At 43.1% G+C, this 19,347-nt stretch overlaps 1 protein-coding gene across 1 annotated transcript in view; it reads left to right on the plus strand.

Annotated features, from left to right (window-relative positions):
- The first annotated feature begins 6,708 nt into the window (after window positions 1-6,708).
- The window catches only part of MUC6 (mucin 6, oligomeric mucus/gel-forming), a 56,616-nt gene continuing 43,977 nt past the window's right edge, over window positions 6,709-19,347 (plus strand). Inside the window, exon 1 of the mRNA XM_066619528.1 lies at window positions 6,709-6,835. Within this exon, the coding sequence (XP_066475625.1) occupies window positions 6,709-6,835 (127 nt within the window). The remainder of the gene's footprint in view (window positions 6,836-19,347) is intronic.

Here is a 19,347-nt window from a genome sequence, read left to right on the forward strand (position 1 = left end):
ATTTATGCTGATCAACACAGCCATGTACTTGCTATCACCAGAAAACCTGAAAGGGAACGTGTAACAATCATTTATTAAGTAATTGATTTGTAATTGCATAACAATAATTTGGTGCCAAGATAAATTCAACAGTGGGCTCAGTGCTGATATACATATGTTGGTAGGGATATTACTATCAAATTGAACAGCAATTATATGCTCAAACATAGCTCAAATCCAGTCCAAATGAAACTATAGAAATGTCACTGACGTCAACATGGTTCAATTAATCAAGCCGCATTAATCAATTAAGGGACAGCAGTGCTGAAACAGAAGCAGGCAGGTTTTTGCACGGATCACAATGAGAGTTCTAGGTGGGCAATCAAGTTTAAAGAGCAGACCTGCCAAGGCACACGGATTCTCTAAGGGTTGAAACGGATTTCCTGGCCCATACAGAGGAGGAGCTAAGTGAAGAGTTCACCTCATAGCAAGACGTGGGAACACAGTGCCATGTCATGGATTTCCACAATCCATGGATTGTGCCATGTCTGGATTTCCACAAATAATCTTGTCGATACTGTCCTAGGAAAGGACAGTATTATTAAAGAAATGTGGAGCTTTAACAATATTGTTACTGCAATTTTTATCATCAAACAAATACAGTTATGGGTAGGATTTTCCATTTAATCATTTTCATGCAGATAAGGCAAAATACGAGTATGTCTGCACCTCAAAAGAAGGCACGTTATTGTTCTTTTTTTAAGAGATGAAGGCAAGAGCCAGTCCGTTCTTGTGCACAGAAATACATGCACAGGTCTGTGCTTGCAAAAGGAGCATAAGGAGAAGGGTTGGCAAGAATGAGCCCTGCACACAGAGCAGTGCAGGCAGGATTAGGGAGGAAGGTTGAGGGTTAGGGTGGATCACTTCCTGCATTGTGGTTCTTTTTTTTTAATACTACTTTGGTATATAAATCAATATGTTTGACACTGTTGAGAAACAAACATTGTACATTTCATTTGAACTCTGATATACATGAGCCAGGTATTAATGCTAGTTATATTTTGCATATTTATTACTGCTGTTCAGAATATTTATATGCTGCTTTATATTTCGCATATCTCATGATGGTGATCTGCAAAGAGGTTATTTATTTGGACTTATAAAGTTCTTACATAAAATGTATCGGTTACTTGGAAAGAAATAGTGACCTCACTTCTGTATAATTTACTGAGAGACAGCCCAATCCTCGGTGTCTGGGGTGCCCAGCCTCGGCAGCACTGGGAACAGCTGCCGCCAGATCCAGTGCACCCCGGGCTACCACAGGCGGCACCTTGGGAGAAGGGGACTTCCCAGCACACCTCCAGACCACCCCCCTCCCTGCCCCCACCTCCCTGTCACCCCTCCCCCTGCCCTCTCTCCACCCCCCACCAGCCTCCCCCTACCCAGAATGCCTCCTCCCTGTCCCCTCCCCACCCCTGCTTACCGTGCTGCAGCTCGATGGTCCGTAAAATTACCGAGCAGTGGAGGCTAGGCGCCCGCCCCACACTAGCCTGGCGCTAGCCCAGCACCGGCCAGTGCTGGGCTAGCATGGCAGTGAGGCTCACAAACGTGCCTTATGGCACGTTTGCGACAGTGCGCAGTGGCACGAAGCCGTGGCACCAAGTCCAGGATTGGGCTCAAAAGCAGCTATTTAAATATGCATCCTTTACATATACAGTCACACACAGACCCCCATATCCACGGATACCCCAAACCACAGATAGTAGTGAACTACATTTACTGTGTCACAGCCAACAAAGATAGACAGGGAGCAGGATGAAGGACTGCAAACAGCAGAGAAGACACAGCAGGAGGCTGCTGCACTTAATAGCAGACAGTACAGGATACAGCAAAGGAGGGCTGCAGATGGCGATAAAAGACACAGCAGAAGACTGCTATACTTACAGCAGATAGCACAGGAGAGCTGCAAATGTTGATAGATGAGTCATGAAGGTGATGGAGGGAGGGGGAATTTGTGAAAAGGCAGATAACTAAAATCACAGATACAGAACCAGCAGATATGGGGGGGGGGGCTTTTGTACATATATACGCATCCAGCAACAAAAAGAAAGTCAGTATAATACAGGGGAGCCCAAACCCCGGCCCTGGGGCCACTTGCGGCCCTGAGGCTTCTCAATGTGGCCCTCAGGGACCCCCCGTCTTCAATGAGCCTCTGGCCCTCCAGAGATTTGTTGCAGCCCACACTGGCCCGACACAACTGCTCTCAGCGTGAAGGCAACTGTTTGACCATTCACGTGAGCTGTGGGATGAGGGCTCCCTCCACTGCTTGTTGTTTCACCTCTGTGATGCAGTAGCAGCAGCAAAGGAAAGGCCAGCCTTGCTTTGTGCAAGGCCTTTTGTAGGCCTTGAGCTATCGCAAGACCTTCATTCATTCATAAGTTCATCTTTAATATATTCATTTATGTAAACTTATGTAAATTTATTCAAATGTTAAATGTAAATTAATTCTTTCCCCCCCCCCCCGGCCCCTGACACAGTGTCAGAGAGAAGATGTGGCCCTCCTGCCAAAAACTTTGGACACCCCTGGTATAATAGAATCAACTCATAACAACACAACAAAAACAGTGGAAACAACTTCAACTGATATGTCTATCCAGTGCTTTTTTTGTAAAAAAAAAAAAAAAAAAGTGCAGGAACTCACAACTTGTTAATCTTTTATTTATTTATTTATTTATTTATTTATTTATTTATTTATTTATTTTTAAACCATTTTTTATTAGAGAAATAAGCCTCGTCAAGGTAAGGGAACAAATGTTCCCTTACCTTAGGGCTATACTGCAGTTGCATCAGCGCTGGAAAGTTGGTTAGGATTTGGCTGTATGGAATACAATACAAGGTCAGTAATGGTGACTGAAGGATAAAGGATCAGAAGATGCTATAGCTTCAGAAAAGCTCTAAAACAGTCAATGTTTTAGGGTTGGGGCCTACTTGCATGGTTTTTAGCCAGTGGTAGGCATTGATTTTGGTCAACCTATGATGATTTCCAACTGCACTACCATGGACTAAATCACTTGGATGCAAGGTGATACCACGGAATGAAATCTAACAAGCCGGCTTTCAGCAGCACCCAGTGACAAACTTCAGCTGTTCAACATAAACACAGTGTGATCATTCAGAAGAACACACAGTTGGACTTGAATGTGGAGGCAGGAGGTCAGCCTGGTTCAGCTATTTTGGATGAAAGCTGCCCATCTGATATAAAGCACTCTTGGGGGTTTAAGAGAAAACCTGCCTATGTGAACCACCTTGAATTAAAATCAAAGGAGCAATTCCAATGACCAAGAAAGGTGGTATATAAATTTCAGTTTATTGTTGTTGTTAGAGGATGACGTCTCTGGAAGCTGGACTTGGTGACTCTGGAAGTCCTGGAACAAACATTGGTACACACCTTGCTGAAGAATTCTGTGCAACCTGAAAGCTTGCACATTTTTTTTAAATCAGCAGAACCTGCACTATTAAATAATTTGCTTTCGCTGAGACCGTAATAAAGATTTGATTGATCGAATAATTTGCTTTTTTTAAAAAGATGAATGGGTCTTCACCTCATTGTGCCTTCAAATTGCATCATTCACCTAGGAAGGATAAAATCATTCTCCATGTCCCAATAGGGTCTATTTTCTCTCTGTGTTGCTTAGTAACAGATGACATCACTGTACCCTTGTGCCTATAGGAAGCTCGCGTCAGTGGTAAAGGGGCAACACTGTAACCTAAGCCGGACACTTTTCTGCTGCCTGTTTTGTTTGATGGACTACGCTAGTTTGGAAGAGGCCCTCTGGTTGGTTTGATAGGATGAGGCTGTTGACACAGGGCCATGTTTTTCTTGGTGGGTGCGGGCGGGGGGGGAGACCCATGATCTGAGCAATGGCAGCGCTGAAGGTTGAGCAGAGTCAAGAGCCAGGGAGGCTTTGCTGCGCCCCAGGAGATGTCTCCAGAGTCTGGGGCGGGCGCTAACTAAGCACTGAGCATCCCAAGGGCATGGGTGTTTGGGGAGCTGCTGAAGACAGCGCACCGGGGACTGAGTGACAGCCAAATCCAATGCATGTCTACTCCGAAGTCAGTTCCATTAGAGTCAATGGGGCTTACTCCCAGGAAAGTGTGGCTAGGAGGATTGGGCTGTGAGACAGCAGGTTTCCAGCCCGTGACCCTTGGCTGCTGCTGCTGCATCTCTCCCTGCGTCAGACTTTGCCCGGGAGCGCACCGTGGGATTTCGCATCACCTGTGCACCTCCATCCACCACTGCCTCCCCCTCCCCCGTAGCCCAGCCTATCCGCCCCAGCGTGTCCACTGCGCGCCCATGGCTCCATCCCCCCCCCCCGCGCAGCACCAGCATCCCTGCATGTTGGCCCCGCACTTGTCCCCTCCCTCTTTGATCCATTCCTGGCCCCGCTCTGACGTCGTGGGAGGCTGGAGAGGAGGAGAAGGGAGGGATGGATGACTCACAATGTTATGATGCAGTTCCACAACACACAGCCACAGACGGCCACAGACGGAGCACAAAAGCAGCCCGGGGCTGCCTTGAAGAAGCTACGCTCCCCTTGACATGACCCCTTGCCCAGCGGCAGCAGCAGCAGAGATAGAGAGGTCCCCCCGGGCGCAGGTTTCAAGGTGAGCCACGCAGAGGACGCCACTCAAACTTTGCGTCCCCGGGTTCTGCCGGCCCCACAATCCTCCACACCCTCTTCCCCTTGCAGAGAGAGAGCCCCGTCACTGCCTTCACAGCTCCCTCCCTCCCCACCTCCAGCCATCCCCTTGGGGGACTGCATAAAAAAGGTGCTGGAATGCCGTTCTGGTGCGTTCTATTAGAAAAAAAGCCCTGTGTCTATCCAAACATGCTGAAATAAAATGGTCTTTACCAGACATAAAAATATCAGCAAACAAGCCTCCCACCATAGGGAGTTCCATAATGCAGGTGCCATAGCAGCCAAGATGTTCCTGTCCTGTGTACCCACCAACAGTGCTCCTGCAGCAGGCTGACACCAAAGGTGAGGATAAAAACAGTTTGGAGGGTCAGTAGTCATAATTCTAATAATTCCTTGCTAGAAGTCATCATTATTGAAATTATTGTTTTACATTACAAAGATTCCTTTGACTCTGTATATCAGCACCTGGACTTTGCAGAGATTCTGACCTCACCATTTGATATCAATATCTACATGTCTTAAAATCAATATTTGCAGCTGATTTGCCAAACATACATAACAGTTTTTTGAATTGGTAAACTAACAAATGTAGGTCCTGGAAACTCAATTAAAAGTAAACAGCTTCAGGAACACGGCATTCATTATAACAGTGATTGTGAAGTCTTAACATTCAAAATCCTGGATTTCAGATATCTTAATAATCAATGTTAGAATTAATCCTTTCAATGTGATACAGAACCTTCAGAGTAAGGGCCCAATCCCATCCAATTTTCCAGTGCCAGTGCAGCCTTGCCAATGGGGCATGCACTGCATCCTGTGGTGGTGGGGCAGTCACAGAGGCCTTCTGAAGGTATGGAAACATTTATTCCCAAGGCTGAATTGCAACTGCATTGGTGCTGGCAAGTTGCAGAGGATTGGACCCTAAGCCTATTAAAAGGATACTGAACTAACCATCATATTGCTTGCTTTTCAAGATGGTATAACTTTCCCAAGGAATAGACAAAACCATTCCAGTGATCCAGAAAAGAAAGAAACATTTAAGGAAATTGTTCTATTTCTCCTTCTTAAGAACAGATTCAATGGTGAGAAAAAGATATCTCCTACCCCCCTGGGGCTTACCCTACAGCTCAAAAAACTGCAAGATCCTTGAAGCAGGGATCCATTGCTTTTCTGATATTATTCTGGTAGAAGTGGTCTACATTTGTAGCACTAAATCAGGGGTGTGCAAAGTTTTTGGCAGGGGGGCCACATCATCTCTCTGACACTGCTTCGGGGGCAGGGGAAAGAAAGAATTAATTTACATTTAACATTTGAATAAATTTACATAAGTTTACATAAATGAATATATTAAAGATGAACTTATATGAATGATTGAAGGTCTTGCAAGGCTCAAGGCCTATAAAAGGCCTTGCACAAAGCAAGGCTGGCCTTTCCTTTGCTGCCACTACTGCATCACAGACATGAAACAGCAAGCAGTGGAGGAAGCCCTCATCCCACAGCTCACGCAAAGAGGTCAAACAGTTGCCTTCACGTTGAGAGCAGTTGTGTTGGGCCAGTGCGGGCTGCAACAAATCTCTGGAGGGCCAGAGGCTCATTGGAGACTGGGGGCTCCCTGAGGGCTGCATTGAGAGGCCTCAAGGGCCGCATGTGGCCCCAGGGCCAGGGTTTGGGCACCCCTGCACTAAGTGAATAACAATAAGAATCTGCCCAATAATTTTTGTTTCCATCCTCTCATCTGAAGTCTAGACTGAACTTGAGAAATTAATTCATCTCTTAGTTCCTGTTTGCAGCCCTCCTTCTATCCATGGTTGCTGTACCAAAGTACAGCATGGAGATGTACCTAGAAGCCCTGCCATCATGCTGATGAGCCATGTACACCTGGTCACCCATGTACATTTACAGCATTTGGCTGATGAGACAAATGTCCTTTGGTAGTGATCTTTCCTCTGATGAGCAATCTGGGTGCCCATAAACTGAAATCATGAAACTGGTAGAAAAATATTGAGCGAACCGAATTGTGTCCCTCATCATGGGAAAGAGCTTTCCCTGTGGAAAGCGTTTGTTGCTGTACATAAATGGTCTCTATGGGAAGAAGTGGGGGCAGGGCAAGGATGAAGAGCACAGCAGTGCGGGCAGCACTCATCAGTGTGCCACAGGTATGGAAAAATCATGGCATTCTTCCACAGTTCCATAACATCTCAATCACACCTGAGTACCTTCAAAATTTATTTCATACTGCTCTATAAACAAAACACTTAAAAGGATGGTTACATGAACACAGCTATGTAAATAGGAAAAGAAATATATAAAAATGTGTGAAAAGATTATTTTTAAAAGAAAAACAGTTGCAAGAGGATATATTGAATTACTTTTTTCCACTTTGGTCTTAAAATGTTATTTATTTTTTTCCCAAATAATAGATTCTGTGATAACTATCAGGGAGGCATCAAGGAGTGACTAGTATGGGTATTGGCTGAAAGGCCCAGAACAATCAGTGGGCCCACCTGACCAGGCTGACCCAGCCCTCAGTACTGATGGTACAACTACCTCTCAGTGCACTATCCAGGAGCAGGCAGAAGGACACAATACCGGATCAGTGTCAAACAAATCATTTTCAAATTCCTTGATTATATCCATGTGAGGCCTAAGACAAACGTACCATTGCCTGATTGCCTAACTGTGGCAATAATTGGCATTAAGTCTGAACTGCTAGTAAAACTGATCCTAGTCAGTGCCGGAACACAGTTTTCAACCATCGCTCTAGTGAGTTTGCAAAAATGTAGTTTTTAGTACTAGCAGCGCAATCGTAACTTACCTTTGTGCCTGTGCAGGCCTTCCTGCACCAGTGCTGAGTGTCACAAACATGCTGTAAAGCAGGTTTATGACTACTCAGGAGACAGCAGCACTGAAACAAAGATATGCACCAGCCTGCTGGCACCAGATCCATGCCACGTTGGCCAGCACAGGTAAGTTTGTGCCAGGCAGTGTGGTGGTGGGAGAAGGTGAAGGGAGGGAATTGCAAAGGCAGGGAGGGGGTGTTTTCAGTGGGGGAAGGTGGAATGGGAGGTGGATAAGGCCCAGGAGGGGGCCAGGATCAGTGGTGGTGGTGCACACTGCATCCAAACCCCCGGTGCAGGCAGCTCTTCACAGGCTTCCCAGATTTGCACCAGCTAAATAGTCAGTGCAGATCCAAGAAGCCCCATAGGGGTGGCTGTGGCTTTACCTGAGTGTTATGCAAGGGAAGGGGGACTTCTAGCGACCACCCACTGATCCAGGGCAATGATGCCAAGTGCTTACTACCTCCACTCTTCCAGTTTGGACATGAATCTTGGTGGGACAATGAGACCTAGAGCCCAAACCTTGAAAGACCTAGAGCCCAAACCTATCCAACTTTCCAGCACCAGTGCAGCTGCAATGCAGTCCTGAATTAAGGCAACAAATGTTCCCATACCTTGAGGAGGACTCTGTGATTGCCTCCCCACCACAGAATACAGTACAAGCCCTATTGGTGTTGCAACGTGAAATGCAAAGTCCACAGCAAACTTCAAAAACAAACTTTAAAAGTAAAGTTGAAAACAAACTCGGTAGGCAAGAATGGTGATCATCTGCAAGCTCTTTATTTCGTTGCCAGCAACGGGCCTCTCAGGGACCCCTTGTCCAAAGTGGGGAGCAATGAGAGCTATGTGGGAACTCTCAGTGCCTCCAGAGAATAGCAATGTTTCAATGTGAATCCTTGGTTTATATAGGATTCTGGCTCCTTTGTCTGAAAAATCTCACTATCATTGGCTGGGGGTTCATGACATCAGAAATGGAAACTTTCTTAGGATTGGCTACAAGATTAGAAACATCTGATGTGAAGAATATTAACATACATGCTGACTTTCATGATTCATTTGGCATTTCTATAAACCTTTGGGTGTGAGGCTTTGGCAGCTTCCAGATATCTCCTTCTGTTAATTTACAACCTTAGGCACTTCTCATTACACTTTGCACAGTAGCCTGTCAGTAGCAGGATCTGTAACATTTTCCTAAATGCAGTCACACACACACCATGATGTTACCTTTGGTAGAATGCATACACAGACATGAAACCTTCCTGATAGCTTTGCCAGTGCACAATTTGGGTTTTAAAGAAAGCTTATTTAATCTCTGCATTGCTCTTTATTTAGAAACTGGCATTCAAGTTTAAAACAAACCTACTCTGTTCAGCCTAGCTTCATCCATCACTCTGACAGCTGGTAATTCCTGTCTCCTCTTATCTGATGGCTTTATTACTTAGCAATAAAACATCTTCTGATTTATGACTCTTGCCTTCAACTTTGCTGTTTTAAACTTCTGAATCCAAGCCTGTTTGTTTGTGGGCATGCTGAATATAACATTTCCCTTATTTCTTACTTAACTAATTCACCCATTGCATTAACGTTATTAAGCATTTGTTTTAAACTGATTCACTTATAAATGACTTGGGTACTCTCTGGCAACTTTGTCTTTATAAAAGAGCAGGAGGGAATGTATTTCTCCCAAAAGCTACCTTGTGTTGTCTGCTTGGAAAGCCAAGGAGTCATTCCTCTGCTTAATTTATTGCCTGCTGTTCGCAGTTTGCAGACAAAGGCTGTCTCCCTGAAGCTTCTGAGCAAAATGGATTTAAACTTATTTGTGAAATGCTCTTTTTAAACATTTGAACAAAACATATACCTAAGCATTTGGTCTGTTAGCATTTGTTTGGCTTTTTGGCTTTCACCAGCCTGCATCACTGGAAAATTGGATAGGATTGGGCCCCTAGTCTGCTGCTACCAGTTCAAGACATCAGGTTCCCAGTAGGTTCCCTGGGCAAAATCCCTCCCCAAGAATGCTATTTATGTTTGTTAAAATACCCTCACTCTGACAGTGGAGAGGCTGAGAAATCCACTGATCCCAGAACATGGCAAAGGTTTTAAGCAAAAAGGCTTTATTAACAGGTGGGTTAACAGATGAGAAAAAACACAACATTTTCATCATCGTGGTCCTCTTCACTTAGATCCATGAAGAATTTTTTAATATCTACATGACACTTGTTACATACAAGAATGTGTTTTGTCATCCTGGTGGCATTTGGAAATGCATATTTCATCTGACAATATTTGCAAATCACATTTTTCTTCTCAGAAGTACTTGTAATATGAAAATGCCTCCATATGCTAGATGTTGGTCTCACCGTTTTCCTGAGGGGAGTAGGAAAGAAAAATAATTATAATTTAATGGCTCATTTGCAAGCAGACATTAATCTATGGTTGTGGGTGGGGGAAGTAAAGAACCAGATTAGTAATAATTAAATTATTATTTACACAAAGGTTATAAAGATAAACTAATGTAGCTAAATGATTCAGTTTTCTGGAATCAGATAAATGTAGACACTTACTTTTTAAAATCAAGTATATACTTTCAGGTCCTTTTTGTTGCTCTGTATTTTCTTCCAATGCTTTGAGGCCTAGTGAAGAGGACAAAACAGAACCAAACATACCCACCCAAATCCAAAACAAAACTGAAACCTTTTTCTTTTCTTGTGACAACAGCAGCACCTCCTAAAGGAAGAAATGCATCTTGTTCTTGCATTGGAGAGTTCAGTTTGTAACATAGGACTTGCTTGTCCTCAGTGCACAGAAATTAGAATAATCTGATACCATACATATTTTTTAGAAATGATTTGGAAAATATTTGAACACCTTGTCTTAAAATATTTTATTCATCATGTTAAAATAAAACATTCCATAATCAATTTATTTTTCTCTTTTTTTCTTTTTTCAATTTTTCCAATTTTTCAGGAAAAAAACGTCTTCAGGAAAAAAAATGGTTTTTTTCTGAATTTTTCCAGTTTTTTTTCTGGGCCTTCACATCTCTAGGTAGAATGGATTACAGGTTGAGTCTCGTTATTCGCAAGGGTTCCATTCAAAGAACTCACGTGGATGGCAAAAACTGCATTAAAACAAATCCGTTTAAAAAACAATGCCCCTTCGCTCAATCCCACCAGGAGCTGCAGCCCGGGGCTGGGGGTGGGAGGAGAATGGAGGAGGTGATAATCGCTGCCATTTAGCATTCTTTCACATGCTCAGGGGGAAGGGAGGGGTTGCTTGCCTTGCAGTGAAGCTGTTTTAAGTGCCTGGAGAGAGAATGATTGATGGATTGTCTGCCGGCTGCCCTCTCTCGCATTAAGGAAGCTATTGTTAAACAACTTTTTTTCCTTTAATTTAAAGGGCCCTTATCACAGCATTGAGATAAAACAGTGGGTAAAAAAAAATCCATGGATAATTGGGTTATACCTGTATATTATTTCAGGCTGAGATATAGTCTGCTGCTTTAAAAAAAAAACTTGCTACAAGTTAAAAGCTAACATAGCAGGATAAAATATTCTAGACCATCCCACATGTCCTGCTGTGCTAAATTTCTACTTGCATAGAAGATTGGTTGTTGCTTTTTTTGTTTAACTTAAAGAAGCATTAATAAATGTGATTCCCCCACTTATAGTCTGTAGCATGTTCTACCGTCTCAGAACTCTAGAGTACACTGGGAAGGTCTCCTGCATGAATAAAAATGAAGAGGAGTTACTCAGATCATGGGAGCCACACCTTCCATTCAGTTTCATGGGATCTGAACAGAAAAAATTCATGACAGATTGTGCTGTGGTATGATGGAATGGCATTAAATGCCATTTCATTACAGCTTGCAAACCGAAGTATGTTTCTTGCAGTTATGTTGGTCCAGCCTTCTTCCTGGAAACAAATAGCATTGCTCAGGGCTGAAAAAATGTTCCTTCCCACTATGTGTGAAAGGAGGAAGGAACAAATGTTGATTTTAAAGATGATAAAGAATCCATTAATCAGAAGCATCTGAGATCTGCAGCCTAGCCTTCTATTTCATTCTCTGCCCCTACTCATAGCTTGATCATTGTGAGTATTACATGCACCCTCCCTTAAATCCCCTGACTTTGACCAATGGTCTAGGCATTACATTCCACCTTATCAGGTACTATCAGATTTTGTGCACTACACATCTGCGGTTCTTTGGGACACAGTGCTGCACATCTATAGTAAATACAGTTAAATGTGTTTGAATTGTAACAAATCAGATCCATTCAACATTCTATGGAAAAAAGATAATGAAATGGAGGAGGTATGTGTGGGTTTCCCCCCCCCTTCTTTTTTAAATAACATTTCAGTGTGTTGAGCCTGATAAAATGAAGATCCTGTTTGGCGGCTACTCCACTTTCTTCAGCTGTGACCATTTCTGAAAGTGCATGGGAATAAGGGAGGGCCTGGTAGGGCTATATATATATAAAGCATCCAAGCTTGCAAAGGTGAGTCCGGAAAGTGGCAGCAGCAGCACTGCCCGTTTTGAGCAGATAGGGGAGGGGAAAGAGAGCCCTGAATAAAGACTCTCCCCCTCAAGGTGAACACCATGTTTTGGGCACTAGTGGGACTCCTCTGCAGCATCTTGCACAGCTCAGGTAAGTTTAAAAGCAAGCCTAAATAGATGCAAGTGACTTCTTGCAATCTGTCATTTTTTCCAGGTGTCAAAGCAATAGAGGACATACAGAAATAGGAAGCACTAAAGCATTATTTCTTTAGTTAACTGGTGGAACCAAGTCACATTTTCTCTGACACTTGCTGGTTGGAATGATCAATTAATACTGTTTTTCCCAACAAGAAGATTTTTTAACAGAATGTGATTACAAGGTGTGAGTGGAGCATAACTTATTATGGAAACACAATTATTTGATCTTTGGATCCCACTCTTTTTGCACTGGGCAATTTTTTTGGATACCTATTAGTCATTCCCTGCTTTTCATGCTACTCTAGACCAAGCAACCTTCACGTATCCAACAGATAGAACCTTCACAGGAATATATTTGCAGATTGTTGAACTGCAAAATACCAGCATGCAGTGATCCTGGAAGATCATCTTCTCCATAAGTGATCCCAAATATTCCTGCATGGACCTCTTCTAGGACAAAGGCCACACTGTATATCCATTGTATATGAAATATCTTTTTGCTGCCTGTTTTCCTTTAAAGATATTTCTATAGAAGTCCAAGCATTCTGCATTTGATTTGAAAAATAATTAGCTAAATGAAGCTTTCAAATGACTTCATTGCCTTGTGGGATCCATCCAAAGGACTGTGTAGTTCAGCATTCCAAAATGAGTATCTAGATGTCTGTAGAACCACCAAGCAGAACATGAAGATGGTAACCCTGTCTCCCCGGAATCTGATAGTCATAGATATACTAACCCTGAAAAAGGAGGCTCTATTTACATTAACTTGGCTAAGAGTTACTGAGAGAGAGAGAGAGAGAGAGAGAGAGAGAGAGATCCATGAGCATACCCTATAGCCATGCTAGCTAGTCCGGCTCCAACATTAATGTTTCATGAATGATTTTCTTATTTCTCAGATCAGAACCATTTGGATCTTTCAGACACATTATCTGGTAAGGCTATTGCATATACATTGTTCCTCTTACCAAATTTATTTAGTTCACTGTTGAACAAACCCTTTACTGATGATTCATTTTGGTGTACTTCTGAATTGTGGTTTCCTGATATTTGTTATATTTCACTTCTGTAATTATTTGCTGTAACAATTGGTCTCAGAGCTGCCAAAAACATTTCAAGTACATTTGTTTAGCACTATTGATTTAACTAAGTCTGAGCAGTCCTAAATTCATTCCTTTTGTATTGTTTACTGAACACAATGATCTATTTTTATAATAACCATTGTAAGAGAATATATCTTTGAAAGATGAATATGTAGAACTCTGGAAGAAAAGAAATATGTCCAGTTAATGATTTCACTTCAACTTCACAGGCCAATTAGTAATTGTACTTAGACATGGTAAAGGGATCATGTCAGTGTACCCAATATAAGAATTTGGTTCCAGATGCATAAAACTAATTATATATTTTGCATTCATAGGTATATAGGTATATAAATTTTGTTTTCATAGGTTCTTCTCAATCTTCTGTCAGTATGGTAGGTAGTTTTGAGTTTTGTAAAAAGATACAGGCAAAATTTTACACAAAAGCTAATGATTCTTAGAGCATCTATTTTGTAAGCCCCAGTCCTGTCAAAAGTTTGGTTGAGACAGCACATAAAACTAAAAGATGAAATACTTTCCTAAAAGATGCCTATGTTCTATGTTCACAATGAAAAGCATGTGAATTGAACAGTATTAGCTGGTATGCAATGGTATATCACAGTAGTTGTCAAACATTCTACCTTCAGAGAAGACTGCACAATATCTGCCAAAAATCCCTCTTTGTGCCTGTGGATTGTGTACAATTTGCAGATTTGTTTTCGAATTCATATAGTGTTAGTAAGGAACTGTTTGGGGCCTACTGTCGTCCGTTGTGACTGGAAAGTGTGTTCTCGAATGTATCCAAGATTCTGCTGTAGCACATAAAGATTGAGTAGACAAGCAGTCATTAGACTGTTTCTGTCACTGAAGAACTTCTGACAAGCTTCCAGAAAGCCCAGGACTTCCTTCAACATCATGTGGAAATGACTGGATGACAGTATTGGAAGGCTGAAAAACAATAGAATTTAATATGAGATATTATTTGATAATTGTAAAGTATTCAGTGTTTTTATCTTATAGTATTTGACACAGTGGGTTTTATTCTAAACCCCCTCTTCTTCTTGCCACAACCACCTATGTCTCCAAAGCCCCTCCTAAGGATTGGGAGACTTTTGGGAACAGAGTGAGATCTAGTGGCCAATTCTATGCTTGGGATCATTAGGAAGGGTATTGAGAACAAAACGGCTAATATTATAATGCCGTTGTACCAATCTATGGTAAGGCCACACCTGGAGTATTGTGTCCAGTTCTGGTCGCCGCATCTCAAAAAAGACATAGTGGAAATGGAAAAGGTGCAAAAGAGAGCGACTAAGATGATTACTGGGCTGGGGCACCTTCCTTATGAGGAAAGGCTACTGCATTTGGGCCTCTTCAGCCTAGAAAAGAGACGCCTGAGGGAGGACATGATTGAGACATACAAAATTATGCAGGGGATGGACAGAGTGGATAGGGAGATGCTCTTTACACTCTCACATAATAAAATTGAGTGTTGGGTGGGTTAAGGAAATAGACAAAAGGAAATATTTTTTTACTCAGTGTGTGGTCGGTCTGTGGAACTCCTTGCCACAGGATGTGGTGATGGTGTCTAGCCTGTTTGCCTTTAAAAGGGGATTGGACAAGTTTCTGGAGGAAAAATCCATTACGGGGTACAAGCCATGATGTGTATGCGCAACCTCCTGATTTTAGAAATGGGTTATGTCAGAATGCCAGATGCAAGGGAGGGCACCAGGATGAGGTCTCTTGTTATCTGGTGTGCTCCCTGGGGCATTTGGTGGGCCGCTGTGAGATACAGGAAGCTGGACTTGATGGGCCTATGGCCTGATCCAGTGGGGCTGTTCTTATGTTCTTAGTGCTTTGGGGCACAGGAGGAAGGAAATTCCCTCATCCCCTGTAGCTCCCATGCCCCACCCCATTCCTAAATTCCCATTCCCCTGACCCTACATCTTGTATCAAAAGCTATGAACAAATCTAAATTGTCCAAACTGAATTTCAATTTCAGATTCAAAATACATTTGAATTTTGTTTAGAATGCTCTCATTTAACACTTTTTATGTCAACATTGGAAATGTTGCTGAATTTAGCTAAATATCAGAGATACATTTGTGATGCCAGCCTAATACCATCTCAGAATTACTGTAAAAGTCTTTCTGTGCAAACAAAATATTTCCCACAAGAAGACCAGCGTTTCACAGAAATGAGGTTTCCATTGTATTTTTACAAGTGTTACTGTGTTAGGCTGTTCCAATTAAAAACGACAGACTGTCTTGTGAAACTGGTAACCCAATCCTACCTGTGTGCTGATGCAGCCATGCCAACAGGGTGTGCATGGCATCCTACAGGGGAGTTTCAGGACCCAGAGGCCTCCTCAAGGTAAAGGAACATTTGTATCCTGCTTCCACTGCCCTGATGGGTCTACTCAGATCTGCACTCAGATCTGCAAGTCCCAAATGGATCCGGGTAGGAGGATCAAGGCCAGGAAGAGCAATAGGATTATGCCATAAACTTTCTCAGGTTGGTTCTCTGATGCTTCCTGATCATTTCCAAGTGGCGGCTGCCAGCTCTTCAGTTGCTCCCATTTGGGGAGGGAGAGAGCAGAAGAGGTACTTGGGGGGGGGGAGGAACCAAAGGGCATGTCAAGGGGGCAGTTCATGGGTGAGGAGGGGGAAGCATGGGGCATGTCAGGGGCAGGAAGGGGTAGATTCAGCAGCAGCAACTTTTGCCATATCCTCTGTTTTGCAACCCAACATGCAGTCTGGCTCTCCTTAAACTCTCATCAGCAAAATGACTGGCACAAGTCTGAGGAGACCCATAGGTGTTTAGCCAGCTGACCAGGAGATAAGGAAAATGGTACTAGAGTATTTGTGTCCTCAATGATTTTGTCCTGATCAATTGCATTCCAGTCATTGGCATCCCTGGACATTCATATCTGGTTTTCTATAACTGGGCAACAAACCCCATGTTAAACATGCTAAGCCTCCTCCCCTAGCCCTAGTCCTAATCCTACCTTTGCATTTTTTTTAAATAAAAAGCACATCTAATATAAATATACATATTTTGGGACACAAATGTCCAGGACACAAAAAGAAGGGTTGCAAATGTACAATACGGGGACACATTTGACTGGGACTCAGTTGTTCAGGATGCAATGGTCCTGTCACTAAGGAAAACATAGTTTTACTTACCTCCTTGCAGCCTGTCTGATTGCCCCCCACCATGGCATGCAGCGTGGCTGCAAGCTATAAGATGGTGGGGGATAGAATTGGGCTCTTATTGATTCTTTAGATTAAATAAAATTCTGAATAATTCCCAAACTACTTGTGAAAAGTTGTCTATTGCCGTTAATTGAATATTATCTATTCAATTTCTCTTTCTATTATTTTAATCTCTTCACAGGTTTTCACAGCAGGGCCTCTTTGGCAAAACAGATTTTCACAAGACAGGAGGTGGTACTACAGCGAGGTAAATATTTGCATACATAGCATGATTTGGAGCTGGCTCTTATATGACAGGACTGGTGAGAGTGCTGTTCCCCTGATAACACTGGCATGGGAGAATTCACACAAGATTGGTTAACAATACTGAGTGGAAAAGTAAGCTCCTTGCTTGATTTCTCCCACTGCAATGGGAGACACTGGGGGGCAGCAACTATTGGCCCAATCCTAACCAGTAGTTGTGGCAGCAGAGTGCGTGCTATCTGCAGCCAGAAAGCACTTCCCTGCAACAGAGCCTTTCCACTGGCTCCAGCAGCCACACAGATGCCCATCAGAGCAGATAAGTCCCGTGTAGGGGCAGTGGGAGGGTGGGAGATGGACAGGGTGTTACAGGGTGGTAGATGGACAGATCAGGTCAGTGGTGCTGGCATGCACCATATCCAAACCCCCTTCCTGGGCCTGATCTGCTTACACAGATCAACAAAAACTTGCACCAGTGATATCATTGGCACAAGTCTGATTTGACCTGTTGCGACTCCTGGGGCTTACCCCAGGGCAAGGGGACAAATGTTTCCTTATCCCGAGGAGACCTCCAGCAGCCAAAATTCCTCCACAGGATATAGTGTAGCCCACACTGGCACTGCTGCATTGCATGCTTGTTGCAAGCTTCCAAATCATACAGATCTCTCCTTCAGATAGATGATTGGATTCAGCAATAAAATATATCTTGTTAAATATGATACATGCCAGATATTGCAAAAATCTCAAAAAAAAATATCTTTTTTGTTTTCTTCAGGCAGAAGAAATGCTGAATGGCTTGATTCTGGTGAGTTTCTCTACACAGAGTTTATAAAGACTGCCATCCTCAACCAAAGAGCTGTAGGGAAAAGAAAAAAAGGTCCCTATCCATCTCTCCCTGCCCCCTTCGCTATGCCAAAATAACCATACCCTGTTCTGCCATCACCTATATGAAATAAAATCAATAGTAGTCACTAGGGCTAAAGTGAGCATCTCATTCAACTATCTTGCCTGTTTCAGAATTCAGAATTGGAAACTAATATTAAATTGACATCAGAAAAACTGATGCAAAAGATATGATGGGTGGATTCAACTGATGTAATAAAATCACAATAATAGTGAAACAAAAAAATGTGAAGCCTTTTGAGACTTCCCCAAAGCAGCACAACTGTTCACTCGCCCTCTGGAGGGTGTTCTGAGCCCCACAGAGGCCACACGTGTCCAAGTGCCCTTTGTGTGTTTCAAAATGGCCATTTGGGGAAAAAAAACAACTTCCAGTTTCCTTATTTCCTTATACATTGATGGTCCATCCTCATTGGCAATCTTTCCAATGTGGCCCACACTCGCTCCATGTTTTTTGGACTAGTGTGACTGTTGTCCAGTGCAGCAGTCCCTGTTGTTTAAATGACCTGGAAAAGATATCTGACCAGTGAGTAGCCGGTTGGACGGGGGTTCTTTTGACATGGTATGGGATCCAGTGTGTGATTCTGGTGCTCCATCAGTCTGTTTGGCGGATGACATGTCCTGCCCATCTGTGCTTTGAAGAAGCCATGTACTTGAGTGGGTCGCAGATCTTGGATTCTTGCCGGAAGTCTTGACTTCTGAGACCATGTTGCCATTGCTTTCGGCAGTTCATCCCAAGGAGGCATCTTTCAAATGTCCGGTGGGTGATTCGCATGGCAGTAACTATGGTCTTATAAGGCAATAAAAACATCACTTCCAGTTTTCCAAGGAAACTGGAAGACTTTTTTTTTTTTTTTTTTTTTTTTTTTGCCCAAATGACTATTCTGAAGCCTGCAGAGGCCATGGCCGGAAGCGCATGGCCTTTGCAGGACTCAGAAAATCTTCTGGATCCAACCGAAGCACAGCTCTGGTCGGGTTCAGATGGGTGGGTGGGCATCCCCAGTTTTCCACAGTTTCACTTAATTGCAGGGGTTTCTTTCTGGAATCCCCTTGGATACTAGAGCACACCTGTATATATTTTGTCCATTTCATTTTTCCTGTTCTTTTAATTGCAAATATTTTGCAGCAATCCCAAGCAAAGACTAGATATGGACTTTTAATTACAATTTTTCATTGCTAAATAGAAACTGAAGAAGTGAGTATCAATGTCACAGCATATGTCTCTTTAAGAAAATTAGTCCAAATAATCTAGAAAAGAGCAAACAAAACAACTCACCCCAACAAGTTAACTCACAACCCAATTTTAACTAATATGTGGCGATACAACAGCACCATTATGGTGTCTGTTGTATCCTGCGGGGGAGTTCTGGCCTCTGGAGGCCTCCCTGGGAAGGCCTTACCCTGGGAATGTTCCCTTGCTCTGGGGAAGGTCCCTACTGACGCAGTGGGTCTACTCAGATCTGCATCAGCTATATAGTTGGCGCAAGTCCACGTGGATTCATGAAAGCAGATTCAGAAGACACTGCCACCACTGAATCTGCCCCTTCCTGAGCCCAACCCATCCTTCTTCCTGTCTCTGTTACCTCCCTGTTCCACCCTCCCCCGCTATGTTCCACCCTCTCCCCATCTACCACTCAACCCCTGAGCAGACTTACCTCAGGTGGTGGGCATCCACTGTCTGTCACCACATGGACCTGGCTGTTTACTGCT

Source organism: Tiliqua scincoides, chromosome 1, assembly GCF_035046505.1.
Source record: "Tiliqua scincoides isolate rTilSci1 chromosome 1, rTilSci1.hap2, whole genome shotgun sequence".
NCBI lineage: Eukaryota > Metazoa > Chordata > Lepidosauria > Squamata > Scincidae > Tiliqua > Tiliqua scincoides.